General features: G+C 50.6%; 1 protein-coding gene across 2 annotated transcripts in view; it reads left to right on the forward strand.

Moving 5' to 3' along the window:
- Window positions 1-19,704, forward strand: part of LOC115078875 (mothers against decapentaplegic homolog 6-like) — a 25,400-nt gene extending 5,696 nt beyond the window's left edge. Inside the window, exons 1-4 of one of the 2 annotated variants that reach the window (XM_029581945.1) lie at window positions 2,902-3,059; window positions 8,360-8,840; window positions 9,271-9,405; window positions 16,268-19,704. In XM_029581945.1, the coding sequence (XP_029437805.1) occupies window positions 8,405-8,840; window positions 9,271-9,405; window positions 16,268-16,803 (1,107 nt within the window). In that variant the 5' untranslated portion in view covers window positions 2,902-3,059; window positions 8,360-8,404 and the 3' untranslated portion in view covers window positions 16,804-19,704. Of the gene's footprint in view, window positions 1-2,901; window positions 3,060-8,359; window positions 8,841-9,270; window positions 9,406-16,267 lie in introns of those variants that run through there. The other variant, XM_029581944.1, reaches the window with a different exon arrangement.
- The last annotated feature ends 225 nt before the right edge of the window (window positions 19,705-19,929 follow it).

The following is a 19,929-nucleotide window of genomic DNA, read 5'->3' on the forward strand; positions in this document are numbered from 1 at the left end:
AGCCCTGGTTCTCTTTCCCCTCTCTCCCTCTAGCCCTCTCTGTCTTGTTCCTCCCTTTCCCTGGTCCTCTTTCTCCTCTCCCTCCATTTCCTTGGTCCTCTCTCCCCTTTCCTGGCCCATCCTCTCCCTCTGGCTCTGGAGTAGCAGGAAGCTGCTAGTGGCTCCCCTTACACACACTGGAAACTGTCAGGAGCTGCTCAGAGTTGCCTGGCGCCAGCAGGGCCTCTCTTATCTCAGTGGGAAGTTACAAACTCAGCAAACATTCAGGAGCAGGAAGTGCCAGAGATAGTAGGATAAGGGGCTAGTTTACATTAGCTCTGGCTTTCCATGAAATCAGCTTCCGGGGGCCTGCTATGCCCACTTCAGAGCTCTCCCATAGCCCAGGCCTCAGGAGTCTCACCTGTCCATTCCTCTGTGCTGCACCGGCAGAACTGGACCTATGCTATCCAGTCACCACCTCAGCCAAACAGGCAGAGCCAGTCCCTGCGCCCCATTGCATGAAGGGATTTGTAGTTCTGATTTTCTAAGAATAGGGCTACAGGGCAAAACAATAGGACACTGCCACCTATCCCATGACTTCTTAGGAAATTAGAAATTCATGGGCTAGGTGGCAGTGTCCTATTGTGGTTAAAAAATAGAAAACCGAGGGTAGGGCTAAATGGTAAATTTTCCCAGTGGAGAAAGCTGAATAGCGGAGTGCCCCAGGGATCTGTTCTGGGACCACTGCTTTTTTATATATTTATAAACGACCTGGAAATGGGAAAACAAGTGAGGTGATTGAATTTGCAGATGATGCAAAATTATTCAAAGCAGTCAAATCACAAGAGGATTGTTAGAAATTGCAAGGGGACTTTGCAAAACTGGGAGACTGGGCATGCAAATGGCAAATTAAATTTAATGTAGACAAGTGCAAAATGATGTGCTTAGGGAAGAGTAACTCAAATTATAGCTACACAATGCAAGGTTCCACATTAGGAGTCACCACTCAGGAAAAGGATCATTGTTGAAAATATGTTGAAATCTTCTGCTCAGTGTGCGGCAGCAGCCACCAAAGCAAATAGATTGCTAGGGATTATTAGGAAAGGAATGGAGAATAAAACAGAGAATATCATAATGCCTCTGTATCCCTCCATGGTGCAACCTCATCTTGAGCATTGTGTGCAGTTCTGGTCACCACATCTCATGAAAGATATAGCAGAATTGGAAAAGGTACAGAGAAGGGTGGCCAAAATGATAAAGCGGATGAAATTTATTTATTTTATTTAACATCTTTTATATACCGGTATTAGTAGGGACATCATACCGGTTCACAAATAAACAGCAGAATTGAAATTACATGATAACAAGGGAGCGTAACTAGGAGGGGGGAAAACTTGAGAACAGCATGGAAAAAATAGTTAAAACAACAAGAGGTAACTCAGTAGAGACTTAAGTCGAGGCTTAATGTACAGTATCTTGGGGCAGCAAGTAAATATCCCCCTATAAGGATATAGGAAAAATGATCCCCCTATAAGGAAGGGCTAAAGAGGTTAGAACTCTTCAGCTTAGAGAAGAGAAGGCTGAGGGGAGATGTGATAGAGGTCTATAAAATAAAACGAGTGGAATGGAATGAATAAACATTAATCAGTTGTTTACTCTTGAAAAGTACAAAGACCAGGGGATACACAATGAAGTTACTAGGTAATACATTTAAAACTAATAAGAGAAAATATTTTTTTTTACTCAATGCATAATTAAGCTCTGGAATTTGTTGCCAGAGGATGTGGTGAAAGCTATTAAACCTTTAAAAAAGGTTTGGACAAGTTCCTAGAGGAAAAGTCCATTAACAATTATTAAGGGGGAGTTGCAGAAATCCACTGCTTATTCTTGGGATAAGCAGCTTGGGATCTACCTACCCCCTGGGATCCTGGCTGGACCACTGTTGGAAACAGGATTCTGGGCTTGATGGACCCTTGGGCTGACCCAGTATGGCAAGCCTTATGTTTTTATGTTCTTAGATGAGTCTCTGTGGCTTGGCCTGGGTGAAGTGCCAAGAGGCAACCCAGCCTATGCTTCAGATGTCTTCTGAAATACAACTGATAATGCAAATACATGAATGCATCTGCCATTAGATTGATTTACAGGGGCTCAATAAACTGGGGGGGGGGCTGGAAATACTGGAGCAGACCCCAGCAAAACATAGAGCGAGCAGGGGGCTGAAAATACCAGGAGAGACTCCAGCAAAGTACAGTGAACGCATGGGCTGAAAATACTAAAAGAGACTAGCAAAATGCAGAGAGTGCCTGGGCTAAAAATACGAGAGGAAACTCCAGCAAAACGCTGAAAGTGCAGGGGACACTCCAACAAAGTGCTCTTGTGTAGAGACAGAAGCTACATTGGATGCTTGAAAGAAACACCCAGGCAGAAGTGTACAAACATGCAAATACATACACAATAGCCACACTGTACATACATGCACATATACACACACACACACAGTGTACATACATGCACATACATACACAATAGCCACACTGTACATACATGCACATACACACACACACACACACACACACAGTGTACATACATGCACATTCACACACAATATCCACACTGTACATACATGCACATATACACACACACACACAGTGTACATACATGCACATTCACACACACACACAGTGTACATAACATGCACATACACAATAGCCACTCAAATGCAGCAGAAGTTAACTGAGATTTCATCATGAGACAGCTCTTTTGTAGCCAAAAGCTTGGCTCTAGAGGCTGCATTTCTGTGGCCCTCTACAGCTTCCTCTTGTGTCCTGGGCTCCAGCCCACTCCACCCCTCTCGCAATCACATTATTTTCCCTCAGCTCAACAGTCCCAATTTTGCTGAGCCAAGAAGTCTGCCCAGCTTCTAATCAATGAATTCCAAAAACTGGGAGGTCCGGGGGAGGGGAAAGGAAAGCCTGAGCAGTGCTGGCAGGGTGTGTGAGGGAGAGAGTCAGCTCTGAAGCAGCCTCTGCCTCTGCAGCACCCTGAGGACCAACCACTCCGGGAGATGCAGCCATTCTAAGGTGGGAGAAGGGGCAGCCCTTGGGCACGCAAACCTTTAGAGGGGTGATCTCAGCAGGGGTAGCTGGGAGGTGACGGCTACTGCCACGTGTATGCGGTTATTCTGTGTGTGTGAGTGTATGTGCATGTATGTACAATGTGGCTAGTCTGTGTGTAGGTACGTACACTATGCATGTATGTACAATCTGTGTGTAGGTATTCTCTGTGTGGCTATTCTGTGTATGCATGTACACTGGCTATGCTGTGTGTGTGCAAATATGTACACTCTGGCTATTTTGTATGTGTGTGTGTGCATGTATATAAACCATGTGGCTAATCTGTGTGTGTATGGGCATGTATATACACTGTGTGTGGCTATTCTTTGTGTGTGAATGTATGAATGTGGCTATTCTGTATGTGTGCATATATGTATAATCTCTATGTGGCTATTCTGTGTGGGCATGTATGGGCATGTATGTGTATGGCTAGTCTGTGTGTGTGTGCGTATCTACACTCTGACTAGTCTCTGTGTGTGAGTGTGCATGTATGTATACTCTGGCTATTGTGTGTGTGTGTGTGTGGGCATGTATGTACACTCTGTGGCTATTCTGTGTGTGTATGCATGTATATATATTGTGGCTATTCTGTGTTTGTGTATGGGCCTGTATGTACACTCTGTGTGTGGCTATTTGTGTATGTACATTCTGTGTGTGTGTCTGTGTGTGTGTGTGTGTGTGTGCATGAATGTACACTGTGTCTATATGCATGTGTGTATATTCAAGCTATTTTGTTTGTGTGTATATATGAATACTGTGTGTATGTATGTATGTAAATATATGTACACTATGTCCATTCTGTATGTGTGCATCTGTGTACATTATGTGTGGCTATTCTATGTGGGTGTGTGTGCATGTATGTACACTCTGTGTGGTTATTCTGTGTGTGGATGTGTATATATGTGAACTCTGTAGACGGGATGTGTGTCTGCTCTGTGCATGTGTATATGTGTGTGTGCATGTAAATTGGGCATGTGTAGAAATACTGTGTTGTTCTTTAAATTGTTTTTATTGAAAGCAAACACAAAGTTACATGAAAGGGTAAATGCATGAACAGCAGAAAGCTCATTGTTTGAGAAAATAGCAGTCTGGTAAACAGGACTGCATGCGGTAATAAGGGAAAGAAATGTTAGGATCACACACATCAAATTGTAAATGTTTCTCTACCTCCCTATCTAATTATGGAAAGAGCTAGTTATAAACTTTCTTGGAATTCTCAATGCAGTTAAAACTTGGGTAAAAAAAGAGCACCAGGAAGCGCCCATCTGGGATAACAACTCATGCTCCCCTGTAGCTTTCAGAAATGGAGACTACACCATCCTGAGCTGTGTATATACTTTGTATCCATTGTGAATGCATTTGTGTGTCTGTGCATGTACGCTGGGTTTGTGTGTTTATTCTGTGTGTATGTTTGTTTGTTATACACTGGCTGTGTGCATATATACCGTGTGTGTGTGTGTGTGTGTGTGTGTTTTTGTTGGTGCATCCTGAGTATCTGTTTGTGTTTTTTTCACTGGCTGGGTGTGTGTACATACTTTGTGTGTGTGTGTGTGTGTGTTTACATTATATTTGTGTGTTTATTCTGTGTGTATGTTTGTTTATTATACACTGGCTGGGTGTGTATACATACTGTGTGTGTGTATACATTACGTTTGTGTGTTTATTCTGTGTGTATGTTTGTGTATTATACACTGGCTGGGTGTGTGTACATACTGGGTGTGAGTACATTATGTTTGTGTGTTTATTCTGTGTGTATGTTTGTGTATTATAAACTGGCTGGGTGTGTATATACCGTGTGTGTGTGTGTGTTTGTGCATCCTGTGTATATGTTTGTGTTTTATACATTGGCTGGGTATGTGTACATACATATGTGTGTGTTGTGTGTGTGTGTGGGTACATTACGTTTGTGTGTTTATTCTGTGTGTATATTTGTGTATTATACACTGGCTGGGTGTGTGTTATTGTGACCTGTGTGTCGGTTTATGTATTATAAACTGGCTGGATGTGTCTATATACCATGTTTATGTATGTCCTGTGTGTATGTTTGTGTATTATACATTGGGTGGGTGTGTGGTGTGTTTGTTGGTGTGCTCTGTGTATATGTGTATCATACACTGGCTCTGTGTATGTGTGCTGGTGTGTCTTGTGTGTATATATGTGTATTATACATTGGGTGTGTGTATTGGTGTATCCTGTGTGTGTGTTTGTGTATTATACACTGTGTGTGTGTGTATGTGTGTATGTTTGTGTAGTTACTGGGTGCATGCATGCCTCTCTTTTTGCAGGTAACATTAAGCTGGTCGTCTTACAAACCCCTTCTGGTTGACTCTTGTTCTCTTCTATTGTGGTAACTTTGTTATTTGTTACTGTGAAGGTACTGTGTCTCTGTGTATTTGTGTGCATATAGATACTGTATGTAGTGTGTGTTATGTTTATGAATGTGTACATGTGTATATATTATGCTTGTATATGTTTATATATGTATGATTTTGGGTCTTTCCATGCTAAATCGGTCAGCACTGTCTGCTACACATGAGATCCCCACTGGACCTCATAATTTTACATCTGAGTTGGTGCCAAATGTGTATCCAGAAAATAAGATCTGGGGCTTTTTCCTTCTGCTCAGTACCAGAACCTCAAGGTGTAGCATCTTGGTGCTCTCTAAGAAAAGGGGCTTCCTCCTCTGATTTCAGTCCTGGAGGCCAAGTGTCAGCAGAAGGGCTCAAATTAGCAAAGATCTGACAGGATGCCCACTGTCTTACTGCACAGGGACACAGAGCCTGTCACTTCTAGAACGAGGGATCAGGGAATGGGAGCAGAGATACAGAGCCCATCACCTCTAGGACTGGAGGTATCGGGGAATGGGGGCAGGGATACAGAGCCTGTTACCTCTAGGACTGGAGGGCTCAGGGGATGGGAGCAGGGATACAGAGCCTGCCACCTCTAGGACTGGAGGGCTCAGGGGATAGGGGCAGGGATACAGAGCCTGTCACCTCTAGGACTGGAGAGATCAGGGAATGGGAGCAGAGATACAGAGCCCATCACCTCTAGGACTGGAGGGATCAGGAGATGGGTGTAGGGATACAGAGCCTGTCACCTCTAGAATTGGAGGGCTCAGGGGATGTGAGCAGGGATACAGAGCCTGTCAGCTCTAGGACTGGAGGGCTTGGGATGGGCGCAGAGATACAGAGCCTGTCATCTCTAGGACTGAAGGGCTCAGGGAATGGGGGCAGGGATACAGAGCCTGTCACCTCTAGGACTGGAGGGCTCAGGGGATGGGCGCAGGGATACAGAGCCTGTCACCTCTAGGATTGGAAGGCTCAGGGGATGGGAGCAGGGATACAGAGCCTGTCACCTCTAGGACTGGAGGGCTCAGGGGATGGGTGCAGGGATACAGAGCCTGTCACCTCTAGGACTGGAGGGCGCAGGGGATGGGCGCAGGGATACAGAGCCTGTCACCTCTAGGACTGGAGGGCTCAGGGGATGGGCACAGGGATACAGAGCCTGTCACCTCTAGGACTGCAGGGCTCAGGGGATGGGGGCAGGGATACAGAGCCTGTCACCTCTAGGACTGGAGGGCTCAGGGGATGGGGGCAGGGATACAGAGCCTGTCACCTCTAGGACTGGAGGGCTCAGGGGATGGGCGCAGGGATACAGAGCCTGTCACCTCTAGGACTGGAGGGCGCAGGGATACAGAGCCTGTCACCTCTAGGACTGGAGGGCTCATGGGATGGGCGCAGGGATACAGAGCCTGACACCTCTAGGACTGGAGGGCTCAGGGGATGGACACAGGGATACAGAGCCTGTCACCTCTAGGACTGGAGGGCTCAGGGGATGGGCGCAGGGATACAGAGCCTGTCACCTCTAGGACTGGAGGGCGCAGGGATACAGAGCCTGACACCTCTAGGACTGGAGGGCTCAGGGGATGGACACAGGGATACAGAGCCTGTCACCTCTAGGACTGGAGGGCTCAGGGGATGGGCGCAGGGATACAGAGCCTGTCACCTCTAGGACTGGAGGGCGCAGGGATACAGAGCCTGACACCTCTAGGACTGGAGGACTCAGGGGATGGGAGCAGGGATACAGAGCCTGTCACCTCTAGGACTGGAGGACTCAGGGGATGGGAGCAGGGATACAGATCCTGTCACCTCTAGGACTGGAGGGCTCAGGGGATGGGCGCAGGGATACAGAGCCTGTCACCTCTAGGCCTGGAGGGCTCAGGGGATGGACACAGGGATACAGAGCCTGTCACCTCTAGGACTGGAGGGCTCAGGGGATGGGCGCAGGGATACAGAGCCTGTCACCTCTAGGACTGGAGGGCGCAGGGGATGGGCGCAGGGATACAGAGCCTGTCACCTCTAGGACTGGAGGGCTCAGGGGATGGGCACAGGGATACAGAGCCTGTCACCTCTAGGACTGGAGGGCGCAGGGATACAGAGCCTGTCACCTCTAGGACTGGAGGGCTCAGGGGATGGGCGCAGGGATACAGAGCCTGTCACCTCTAGGAGTGGAGGGCTCAGGGGATGGGCGCAGGGATACAGAGCCTGTCACCTCTAGGACTGGAGGGCTCAGGGGATGGGGGCAGGGATACAGAGCCTGTCACCTCTAGGACTGGAGGGCGCAGGGATACAGAGCCTGTCACCTCTAGGACTGGAGGGCTCATGGGATGGGCGCAGGGATACAGAGCCTGTCACCTCTAGGACTGGAGGGCTCAGGGGATGGACGCAGGGATACAGAGCCTGTCACCTCTAGGACTGGAGGGCTCAGGGGATGGGCGCAGGGATACAGAGCCTGTCACCTCTAGGACTGGAGGGCGCAGGGATACAGAGCCTGACACCTCTAGGACTGGAGGGCTCAGGGGATGGGGGCAGGGATACAGAGCCTGTCACCTCTAGGACTGGAGGGCGCAGGGATACAGAGCCTGTCACCTCTAGGACTGGAGGGCTCATGGGATGGGCGCAGGGATACAGAGCCTGTCACCTCTAGGACTGGAGGGCTCAGGGGATGGACGCAGGGATACAGAGCCTGTCACCTCTAGGACTGGGGGAGGCTCCGGAGATGGGTGCAGGGACACAAGATATTGAAAACCTTTCCTATAATGGGTGAAACAGATATATCCTTGTAATAGTGAGTGATAGTTTCATGGCTGAGGTCTGGAGCAGAGTGAAAACATAAGGCAGGTGGCTGACGATATAAAAGGAGTGAGGGCAGACCTCAGAATCCATGATAACCTCACTAACATGTCCTTTTCGTCCCCCTCCCCGCAGCCTGCCTGGAACCCAGAGACCTTCCTCAAAGTTCAGCTCTGTCATATGTTCCGGTCCCGGCGGTCCGGCTTCGTAAGACGGCTTTGGAGGCATCGCTGCGCGGGGCTGCAGCCCGCGGCCAGCGCTCGCTGCCAGGCGGATGGGATCCCGAACCCGGAGGAGTCCCCCAGCGCCTCCAAGCTGACCGCCCACTCCCTCTTCAGGAGGCTGAAGGATGAGCAGCTGCGGGCCTTGGCCGACGCGGTGGAGAGTAAGGGGGCCCGGGACTCCAGCTGCGTCCTGGTGCCCCAGGCGGAGCCCCGCATGGCCAAGCAGCTCCCGTCCCCCCGGCTGGTGCTCTGTCGGCTGTACCGCTGGCCGGACCTGAAGCACGCTCAGGAGCTGAAGAGACTCTGCCGCTGTGAGGCCTTCTGGAGGAGGGGCAGCGAGGGCAGCGCGCTCTGCTGCAACCCCTACCACTTCAGCAGGCTCTGCACCCCAGGTGAGGAGACGCCCGCCTAAAGGGCAGAGCCGGGGAGGGGGGTGGCGGGTTCACCAGGACAGCCGGGATCCCCCTGTACGAAAGGCAACCGAGACTGGGTGTGGGGGCAGATCTGGTGCCTCGTGGGGGAAGGAGAGAAGATGGACCGAGGGGGGATCTCCCATCCGCTGATTGACTTCTCTCCGTGCCCAGCAACTGGGATGACGCGCAAGGCGCAGCTCAGATTGGGGATAGGCAAAGAGGAAGGACCCCCCCTACGGCCCATTCAGATAAGAGGCTCCTTGGGACTGAGGCTGGGGATGGGCTCTGCCCGCGCCCTGGGATCTCTGGCACTGGGGCAGGGTCTGTGAGCAGGCGGGGGGTCCCTGGGATTTGCTTCCCCTGATTTGCTGTCCTGTTATTTGTCAGACTGTTTTGGTCTCTCTTGCAGAATCTCCACCCCCGCCCTATCGTAAGGTGGCCGTCCTGGACTATCCCCGGCAGGAGCTCAGTAAGCGACCCCATGCCCTTCACCAGGAGTCTGATGAGTTTACCTACTGCAGCAAATCCAGCAGGGACAGGCACGGTAAGGGTGAGGGCCGGGGGGGGGACCGAATGGTGATGAGGAGGTGACAGGCACTGTACCACCCGGGTGGCAGAGGAAAAAGAAAAAAAATGAAAACTTCAGTTAAAAAAAAAAAAGTTTCCATCTTTTGTTGCTTTAAGACAGGTTGGTAGGATAAAGATTGCAGAACTTCCCTTCCCACTTCAGACGCCATGCTCAGGAGCACCTGTGCTGCCCACACCAGTGCCTCCTGTCCCACGCCCTTCTAGTGGTCACTGGCTGGGACAGTGAGAAACCAGGAGAGGTGTCCCCTGCAATCCTACAGAGACCATACCATGCCGGCTCCCAACCCTGACCCTTCAGTGTGACCGCCTTACCTTCTGTGGGACCATCATACCATGCCAGTTCCCGACCCCTGACCCTTCGGTGTAACCACTGATCTGTGGGTGTGATGACTGTAAAAGGCTGGCTGCCATACTCTGACCTATTACTGTAACTATTCCCCTTACAGCTCAGTTGTAAGATAACAGATTCACCCTAAGATGTCAGATCAGGTTGTCACGCATTATGCCCCCTCACTCAGGGATCAGGCTGTCACACACCCTGTCCCTCTCAGAAATCCAAGTATGGTACCTCGCTCAGAGATCAGATTGCCACACATCCTGTCCCCCTCAGAAATCCACCCTGCCGCTCACTCAGAGATCAGGCTGTCACACACTCTGCCTCGATCAGAGAACAGGCTGTCATACACCGTATCCCTCCCTGAGAACAGACTGTCATGCACAGTGTCCCTCACTCAGGATCAAAAGTCACATACACCGTATCCCTCGCTCAGGGACCAGTCTGTCACATACCCTGTCTGTCGCTCCGAGATAAGGCTTTCACACACCATGCCCCTCATTCAAGAATCAGGCTGTCTCACACTGTGTCCCTTACTCAGGGACATTCTGTCAGGCACTGTGTCCCTCACTCAGAAATCCAAGTTTCTGACACTGTGACTCATTCAACGATCAGGTATCAGGCTTTCACACACTGTGTCCCTCACTCAGGGATCGAGCTGTCACACACTGGGTTCCTCACTTACAGGCCGATACAGTACAGTGCGCACCGGAGCGCACTGTTAGCCTGTGTTTCGTTTTCGACGTGCTATTTTTACCCCTTATACAGTAAGGAGTAATAGCGCGTCGAAAACGCACGGCCAACCCCCCCGAAACTAATAGCGCCCGTAACATGCAAATGCATGTTGATGGCCTATTAGTTATTCCTGCGCGATTCAGTAAGTAAAATTTGCAGCCAAGCCGCACATTTTACTTTCAGAAATTAACGCCTGCCCAAAGGCTGGCGGTAATTTCTGCCGGCACTGGGAAAGTGTACAGAAAAGCAGAAAAAATTGCTTTTCTGTACACTCTCTGACTTAATATCATAGCTATATTAAGTCAGAGGCCCCAAAATTAAAAAAAAAAAAAATTTAGAAAAATTTTTTTAAATCGGCTGGCGGCTCACAGGTCGGAAGACGGACGCTCAATTATGCGGGCGTCCATTTTCCGAACCCGTGGCTGTCAGCGGGTTTGAGAACCGACGCCGGTAAAATTGAGCGTCGGCTGTCAAACCCGCTGACATCCGCCGCTCCTGTCAAAAAGGAGGCGCTAGGGACGCGATAGTGTCCCTAGCGCCTCCTTTTACCACAGGCCCTCATTTGCATACTGGATCACGCGCCCAGGAGAGTGGCCTGGGCACTCTCCCGTGAATTTTATTGTATCAGCCCGTTAAGGATTGGGCTGCCAAACACTGTATCCCTCACTCAGAGATCAGGCTGTCATACACTGGAGCCGATGTAATAAGGTGCACTGAAGCTGCCGTGGGTTTATGCATTTTTACATGTGTTTTCCCGCACAAAGCCCTATACAGGTTTGTGATAAGGGTTTTTGTGCGTGGGAAAAAAACCCACATACAAGCGCGCTTACAAACCTGCAGTTTTTCTGTGCAAGTGCATGCTAATGGCATGCAAAGGCTGTGATTATCTATTCATGAGCAATGCAGGAAGCCCCGCTAGCAGGGAGATCAGGTTAGTGAGGGTGTTTTAATATAGGATTTTAGCACCTGGGTCAGGGCAGGAGGTAAGTGAAAGCACCGATTGGAGACCGTTTTTTTTTATGCTTTTGCGGGTCAGCCAAACAGCGGCAGCTTCCCAATGAGGTAGAATCACCGATCAGCATTTCAAGCTCTCACTGGTGGTCAGAATCCGATCATGAAGGGATTAGATAATATTGCTCTACCCACCTTCACATCAACTTCGGGGCCACTAAGTTATTCATTTTTTGAAAAAGAAAGGCTTTCGCCCTGAAAATCAATGGCAAACTTCACATGCAGATGGGTTTCTGCACAGATGTCTGCACGTTTTACTATAAATAGGGCCATTAGCATGCGTTACTATGCACATTATGGCGCATATGTTTGGCTCTGCCTGTCGTTACGGCGACACTGTTTTTTGTTATATGTAAACCGAAACGATGTGCAAGCGGATATCGGTATATAAAAAAAATACCAAATAAATAAATTAAATATGGATTTTAAGCATGTATCTAATTAGAATATGCGGCCGTTATTACATCCCACACTTCTGTTTTTTTTCCACATGTGCCAAAAAAATCCGCACAGAAAAATCAGCGCGGGTCTTATTATATCAACCCCACTGTGTCCCTCACTCGAGGATAAAGCTGACACACATTGCATTCCTTGCTCGGGAATCAGGCTGTCACGTACTGTCCCTCACTCAAGAATAAAGCTGTCACACATTGTGTCCCTTGCTCAGGAATCAGGCTGTCACACACTATCCCTCACTCAAGGATCAGGTTGTCACACATTGTGTCCCTTACTCAGGGATCAGGCTGTCACACACTGTCCCTCACTCAAGGATAAAGCTGTCACACATTTCATCCCTTGCTCTGGAATCAGGCTGTCACACACTGTCCCTCTCTCAAGGATAAAGCTATCATACATTGCATCCCTTGTTCTGGGATCAGGCTGTCACACACTGTCCCTCACTCAAGGATAAAGCTGTCACACATTGGATCCCTTGCTCGGGGATCAAGCTGTCATACATTGTCCCTCACTCAAGGATCAGGTTGTCACACATTGTGTCCCTTACTCAGGGATCAGGCTGTCACACACTGTTGGTTGATTATAATTCCCAGCTTTGGTTGTAGTAAGATGCTTTCTGGAGTGTGCTGAGGATGAGCTGCACTAAGACTGTCTCTGTTTTCTGAAAGTGCAACTTTTACAAGCCTTAGACATGAATCTGGTGCTGAGCAGGCTCTTGGTGCAGCAGCAGAAAGAGAGGAGGGAGCACAATTGCTGTCCTATTCAAAGTTTAGCAGCAGAGCCATAGGCCCCGGGCTCAATCAGGAAAAAAAACAATCGACAGAAAAGGAAAAGCTGTGACAGAAACCAACATCCTCTCTACAAAAACAAACTGGGTCTGGGAGCCCCCCTGACTCCTGTTATTTCTGGCCACTCCACTCAGGAAATGAGACTTGATCCTGACGTCAAGCCTACCCCCAACTTGGCTCCTGTCCACAGCATCAAGACTTATCCTGAGCTCTACCCTGCTCTGACCACAGGCCCCTTAAGAACAGTCAAAAAGCAACGGCGGAACTTGAGACAGTGAAAGGCCCTGCCTGGCTTCTAAGTGCCTCCAAACACTCTGCACCTCCTGCATTATGCACCCTCTCTCCCCTCTCTGCACCTCCTGCACTTTATACCCTCTCTCTCCCCCTCTCTGTACCTCCTGCATTATGTACTCTCTCCCCCTCTCTGTACCTCCTGCATTATGTACTCTCTCCCCCTCTCTGTACCTCCTGCATTATGTACCCTCTCTCCCCTCTCTGTACCTCCTGCATTATGTACCCTCTCTCCCCTCTCTGTATCTCCTGCATTATGTACCCTCTCCCCCTCTCTGTACCTCCTGCATTATGTACCCTCTCTCCCCTCTCTGTATCTCCTCCATTATGTACCCTCTCTCCCCTCTCTGTACCTCCTGCATTATGTACCCCTCTCTCCCCTCTCTGTACCTCCTGCATTATGTACCCTCTCTCCCCTCTCTGCACCTCCTGCACTTTATACCCTCTCTCCCCCTCTCTGTACCTCCTGCATTATGTACTCTCTCCCCCTCTCTGTACCTCCTGCATTATGTACCCTCTCTCCCCTCTCTGTATCTCCTGCATTATGTACCCCTCTCCCCCTCTCTGTACCTCCTGCATTATGTACCCTCTCTCCCCTCTCTGTACCTCCTGCATTATGTACCCTCTCTCCCCTCTCTGTACCTCCTGCACTTTATACTCTCTCCCCACTCTCTGTACCTCCTGCATTATGTACCCTCTCTCCCCTCTCTGCACCTCCTGCATTATGTACTCTCTCTCCCCTCTCTGTACCTCCTGCATTATGTACCCTCTCTCCCCTCTCTATACCTCCTGCATTATGTACCCTCTCTCCCCTCTCTGTACCTCCTGCATTATGTACCCTCTCTCCCCTCTCTGTACCTCCTGCATTATGTACCCTCTCTCTCCCCTCTCTGTATCTCCTGCATTATGTACCCTCTCTCCCCTCTCTGTATCTCCTGCATTATGTACTCTCTCTCCCCTCTCTGTACCTCCTGCATTATGTACCCTCTCTCCCCTCTCTGAATCTCCTGCATTATGTACCCTCTCTCCCCTCTCTGTACCTCCTGCACTTTATACTCTCTCCCCACTCTCTGTACCTCCTGCATTATGTACCCTCTCTCCCCTCTCTGCACCTCCTGCATTATGTACTCTCTCTCCCCTCTCTTTACCTCCTGCATTATGTACCCTCTCTCCCCTCTCTATACCTCCTGCATTATCTACCCTCTCTCCCCTCTCTATACCTCCTGCATTATGTACCCTCTCTCCCCTCTCTGTACCTCCTGCATTATGTACCCTCTCTCCCCTCTCTGTATCTCCTGCATTATGTACCCTCTCTCCCCTCTCTGTATCTCCTGCATTATGTACTCTCTCTCCCCTCTCTGTACCTCCTGCATTATGTACCCTCTCTCCCCTCTCTGTACCTCCTGCATTATGTACCCTCTCTCCCCTCTCTATACCTCCTGCATTATGTACCCTCTCTCCCCTCTCTGTACCTCCTGCATTATGTACCCTCTCTCCCCTCTCTGCACCTCCTGCATTATGTACCCTCTCTCCCCTCTCTGCACCTCCTGCATTATGCACCCTCTCCCCACTCTCTGTACCTCCTGCATTATGCACCCTCTCCTGCTCTCTGTACCTCCTGCATTATGTACCCTCTCTCCCCTCTCTGTACCTCCTGCATTATGTTCCCTCTCCTGCTCTCTGTACCTCCTGCATTATGTACCCTCTCTCCCCTCTCTGTACCTCCTGCATTATGTACCATCTCCCCCTCTCTGTACCTCCTGCATTATGTACTCTCTCCCCCTCTCTGTACCTCCTGCATTATGTACCCTCTCCCCCTCTCTGTACCTCCTGCACTTTATACCCTCTCCCCACTCTCTGTACCTCCTGCATTATGTACCCTCTCTGTATCTCCTGCATTATGTACCCTCTCTGTACCTCCTGCATTATGTACCCTCTCTCCCCTCTCTGTACCTCCTGCATTATGTACCCTCTCCCCCCTCTCTGTACCTCCTGCATTATGTACCCTCTCTGTACCTCCTGCACTTTATACCCTCTCTCCCCCTCTCTGTACCTCCTGCATTATGTACCCTCTCTCCCCTCTCTGTATCTCCTGCATTATGTACCCTCTCCCCTCTCTGTACCTCCTGCATTATGTACCCTCTCTCCCCTCTCTGTATCTCCTGCATTATGTACCCTCTCCCCCTCTCTATACCTCCTGCATTATGTACCCTCTCTCCCCTTCTCTGTACCTCCTGCACTTTATACCCTCCCCCCTCTCTGTACCTCTTGCATTATGTACTCTCTCCCCTTCTCTGTACCTCCTGCACTTTATACCCTCTCCCCTCTCTGTACCTCTTGCATTATGTACTCTCTCCCCACTCTCTGTACCTCCTGCATTATGTACTCTCTCCCCCCTCTCTGTATCTCCTGCACTTTATACCCTCCCCCTCTCTATACCTCCTGCATTATGTACCCTCTCCCCCTCTCTGTACCTCCTTCACGTTATACCCTCTCCCCCTCTCTATACCTCCTCCATGTACTCTCTCTCCCTTTCTGTACCTCCTGCATTATGTACTCTCTCCCCCTCTCTGTACCTCCTGTATTATGTACTCTCTCCCCCCCTCTCTGTACCTCTTGCATTATGTATTCTCTCCCCCTCTCTGTACCTCCTGCACTTTATACCCTCTCACCCCTCTCTGTACCTCCTGCATTATGCACCCTCTCCCCCTCTCTGTACCTCCTGCACTTTATACACTCTCCCCCTCTCTACCTCCTGCATTATGCACCCTCTCCCCCTCTCTGTATCTCCTGCACTTTATACCCTCTCCCCCTCTCTGTACCTCCTGCACTTTATACCCTCTCCCCCCTCTCTGTACCTCTTGCATTATGTACTCTCTCCCCCTCTCTGTATCTCCTGCACTTTATACCCTCTCTACCTCCTGCATTATGCACCCTCTCCCCCTCTCTGTACCTCTTGCACTTTATACCCTCTCCCCCTCTCTACTTCCTGCATTATGCACCCTCTCTGTACCTCCTGCACCCTCTCCCTGCTCTCTGTCCCTCCTGTACTCTCTGTGCAATCTGCATCTGATACCCTCTCTGTTCTCAGTGTCATCCAGACCCTTAGGTTGAGCTGCTAGCAGATTCTTTCTCCTTATCATGTTTTTGGCTCTGATACATTTTCCATTTTGACTCAGGTTTTGTTTGTTCTTGTTCTGCAGACACCACTCTATCCAGGACCACCATGAAAGATGGTTACTGGTGTAAGCTGGCTTACTGGGAACATCGGACCCGTGTGGGCTGTCTCTATGCTGTGCACGAATCCTCCATTAACATCTTCTGTGATCTGCCCCAGGGCAGCGGATTCTGCCTGGGGCAGTTGACCTCCGAGCACCGAAGTGAGGCTGTGAGGCGCACCCGGGGCAAGATCGGCCAGGGGCTCTTGCTGAGCCAGGAGCAGGATGGCGTCTGGGCCTACAATCGCAGTGAGCACCCCATCTTTGTCAACTCCCCAACCCTTGCCCCACCAAGCTTACACACTCTGTCCGTGCACAAGGTCCCGCCTGGCTACTCCATCAAGATCTTTGACTCCGAAAGTCCAATACGAATGGACGGTCCTTCGGTGCTCGGTGACGGGCCCTGGGATCCAAACAGCATACACATCAGCTTTGCCAAAGGTTGGGGGTCTTGTTACTCTCGGCAATTTATCACCTCCTGCCCCTGCTGGCTGGAAATCTTACTGAACAAGCCCAGATGAATGGTCTCTCGCCCCCCCCCCCCCCCCCGGCGAAAAATCAAAAAACACATCGTCTCGGTGAAGGGGGCATTAGTCTGGGGTATCTCTAGCCCCTTCTCAAGCAAAGGGGTGCCAACGTCTGCATCTCCTGCTTATCTTAAAAGGGGGTCTTGGTCTCCCCCATCTGGGCCCCAGCTGGGTATTCTGCAGTGCTTTATTGAACGAACTGCGATCTGGTGAGTGGCATTTCGTGCAGTCCCTGGTTTCCAGAAGCTTCTTGTCCTGTCTCTTGGGGTGGCGAGGTTTTGCTGCGGCGCTCGTGGGGGGCGTCGCACTGGTCCCCTTCTGTGGCTCGTCAGTAGTGATTCGGGAGCCCGGGTCTCTGCTGCACCGTCATGAGAGAGAGCGCACGACTGAGGGCTCCCATCTCATCCGGTGCGCCGCCTGGTCAGCTTGTCTTTTGGAGAGAGATGCCTAGAGATGCTGCATCCATAAGTCACAGCTGGAGCCCGTGAGCTGCCCTCTGACCCCTCCCGGGCTCCTTCCACTACTTTTCAGCGCTGTACAAATGCCCCCTGATGTTTCTAGCTGAGGCCTCAGGAAATTTATGGACTTGAGGTTAAAATCGAGAACGCTATCATTGGGGAGTGACAGGGTTCAAGATTTCAAAGCAGCCTCACAAAGGTGGGTTTATAGGCAGGACTTGAACAAAGCCAGAGAGGAGGGGAAATGCAGAATTGCATTTAACGCCTTCAGTATCTGGATCGGTTCCTCCGATGAATGTCAGCCCAGGGAACTAGCAGGTGGAAGGGAGGAGGAGGGGAGGGAAATCCAGCGATGTGCTGAATAGGGCTCTCAGGGGCCCCTGGATAAAGAATTTCAGGAAGACGGAGAGAAACTGCCCGCCTTTCTGGAACAGGGCATGAGCGAAGAGCTTGGGGAAGAGAAGGGAGGAGAAGGAGGGATGGGTATGTCGAGTGAGATGTGACAGAGGAGGAGAGAAGAGACAGAGGAGGAGGGTGAGGCAAGAGAAAGGAAGAGGAAAAGAGGTAGGAACGAAGAGAGGAAGTGAAAAGTAGAAGGGAGTGAGAGAGAGGCTGAGATTCACAGAGCGGCCACCTAGGGGGAGCTCCTGCTCCGCATTTCTCTGGTCTGGGCTTCGAAGCAGTAAAACTAACTCCTCAATACACACCTGGCCAGGAGTCGAAACTCAGCCTTGCGTGTCATGTTCGGGGGGGGGGGGGGGGGGGACCCTGTATGGTGGGGGGGACCCTGTATGGTGGAGAAGGCCCCTTCTGTGTAACACGACCGGCCTTAGGTCCATACTCTGTGTGCCGCCAGCCACTGCCTGCTGAAATGATACCGGCTCCGGCATTATTCTACCGCTTATTCTATAACTGGGTATTATTTTGCATATATATCTCTTCAGACATATTATTATAATATATGTGTAGCGTATATCTGTCCAGCATTCAGTGCCCCTCTGTGAGACTGGTTGCAGGCTGGAGGGGGCTTCATACCACCCTGGGGCATGCTTGGCCCGACCTGGCAGCTCAGGGCTTGGTAAAGGGCCCCCTCTGGTGGTAGAAATGGAGAACTGAGGCGTGAAAGAGCAATGCTCTGGATCTGGATTATGTTTTTAATTTTCCAAGGCCACGCTCAGGTACTGTGGGTGTTTCCCTCTCCCCAAAGGGATCACAGTCTAAGGGGGTCATTTACTAACCGCTTTCTCCCATATTGTGTCTGTGAGAAAAATGCTTAGTAAATGACCCCCTTAAGCTTGTACACAGGCAGCGGAGGGTGAAGTGACTTGCCCAAGGTCAGAGGGAGTGTTAGCGGGAGAAATGGGGTTTGAACCCCGGCTTCCCTGGGTTTTAGCCCCTCACTCTAATCTCTAGGCCGCTCCTCCACTGTAAGGGCAGGCAGTAAGGGCACCCCCTTCCCCCACTCACTGCCGAGGGTAAGTCATTCTTAAAAGTTAAGCAGCAGGTCAGACAGCCTCCGACCACCAGAAAATAAATGGAAACCTTGCAAAGTGGGAGCTGAAACCCCTGGCTTGACCCATTTCTTTCCTGCTGGCCCTCCAGACCCTCTGAACTTCAGCTTTCACGTGTGCAGGCTGCAGCAGCATCACTGGCGGGGAAGGCTGATGGGACAGCCGTGTCGCTGACTCTTAGCTGCAGCCGTAGACGATACCTCGGTGCTTGCTCTGGCCTGACCAGAAACGTGCAGCCCTTAATTAGCTGAGTCCTAGTGGGAGCTGGGAGGTTCTCTGCCTTCAGATACTAAAGCCACCAGCCCCTCCTCCCCCCCCCACCACCATAACCCCAGCTCCGAGGCAGGGAGGAGAGGATGCAGGTGCAATCACCTCCCAGAGTATATGACTTGTTTTCTCTTTATTTTTTATTTATTAATGTTCAGTATTAATTAATATGCGATTTCATGGTCTTCTATAAAAGGTGCCAGCTGGGGGCCTCGTACCCTGGGTTGGAGGGGGAGGGGGGGTCCAGCTCAGGCAAGCAGCTGTATCAGCTCAGCAATGCGCAGACTGCTATTCCAGGCATGGCCCTAAAACCTGCCAAACAAATCTCAGTATAATGTGGGGAGCGGTGAAAGCGATGGCGCTGACCCCAGCCGCATAGGCTGAGAAGAGAATGCAAGCACTAGGGGCTCGGAGAGTTGGGGTCGCTCTCTCACTCTACAGGGCGGGCACCCGGACTACAGGTTTTATACAAGCCCGGCAAACTCTGAAAGCTAAAGTCCAGCCCTGGTCTTCTCACTCCCATCCCCAGTTCTGGCAGGCGAGGAGACCCGAGCGGCACTTCCTGGTCATGATGCCCCTGGCGCTGTTAACGGTGAAGCCAGATGCCTGTGTTTGTCTGTCTTTCCTACAAATAAAAGGAAACTGATTGAGAAGCTCAATCCTTTTTTTTTTTTTTATTTCCTCGGTAAGGAGTGGACCCCCGAGGGCTCGGAGAAAACGGACGATTGCAGCCTCGTGTACTCAGGGGGGGCAGATTTAGGCTGTGGTGTTTTCACACACCCTCAGTCTTCTGTAAGGGTCTGCTTCAGGGTGGCAGAGGGGGCTGCTCTCTGGCGAATGAGATTCAGCAGAGCTGGAAGGCAGCGCATCTTCGCCAGCCCTGC

The sequence above is a fragment of the Rhinatrema bivittatum genome, chromosome 16 (genome assembly GCF_901001135.1).
Source record: "Rhinatrema bivittatum chromosome 16, aRhiBiv1.1, whole genome shotgun sequence".
In the NCBI taxonomy this organism is placed as follows: domain Eukaryota; kingdom Metazoa; phylum Chordata; class Amphibia; order Gymnophiona; family Rhinatrematidae; genus Rhinatrema; species Rhinatrema bivittatum.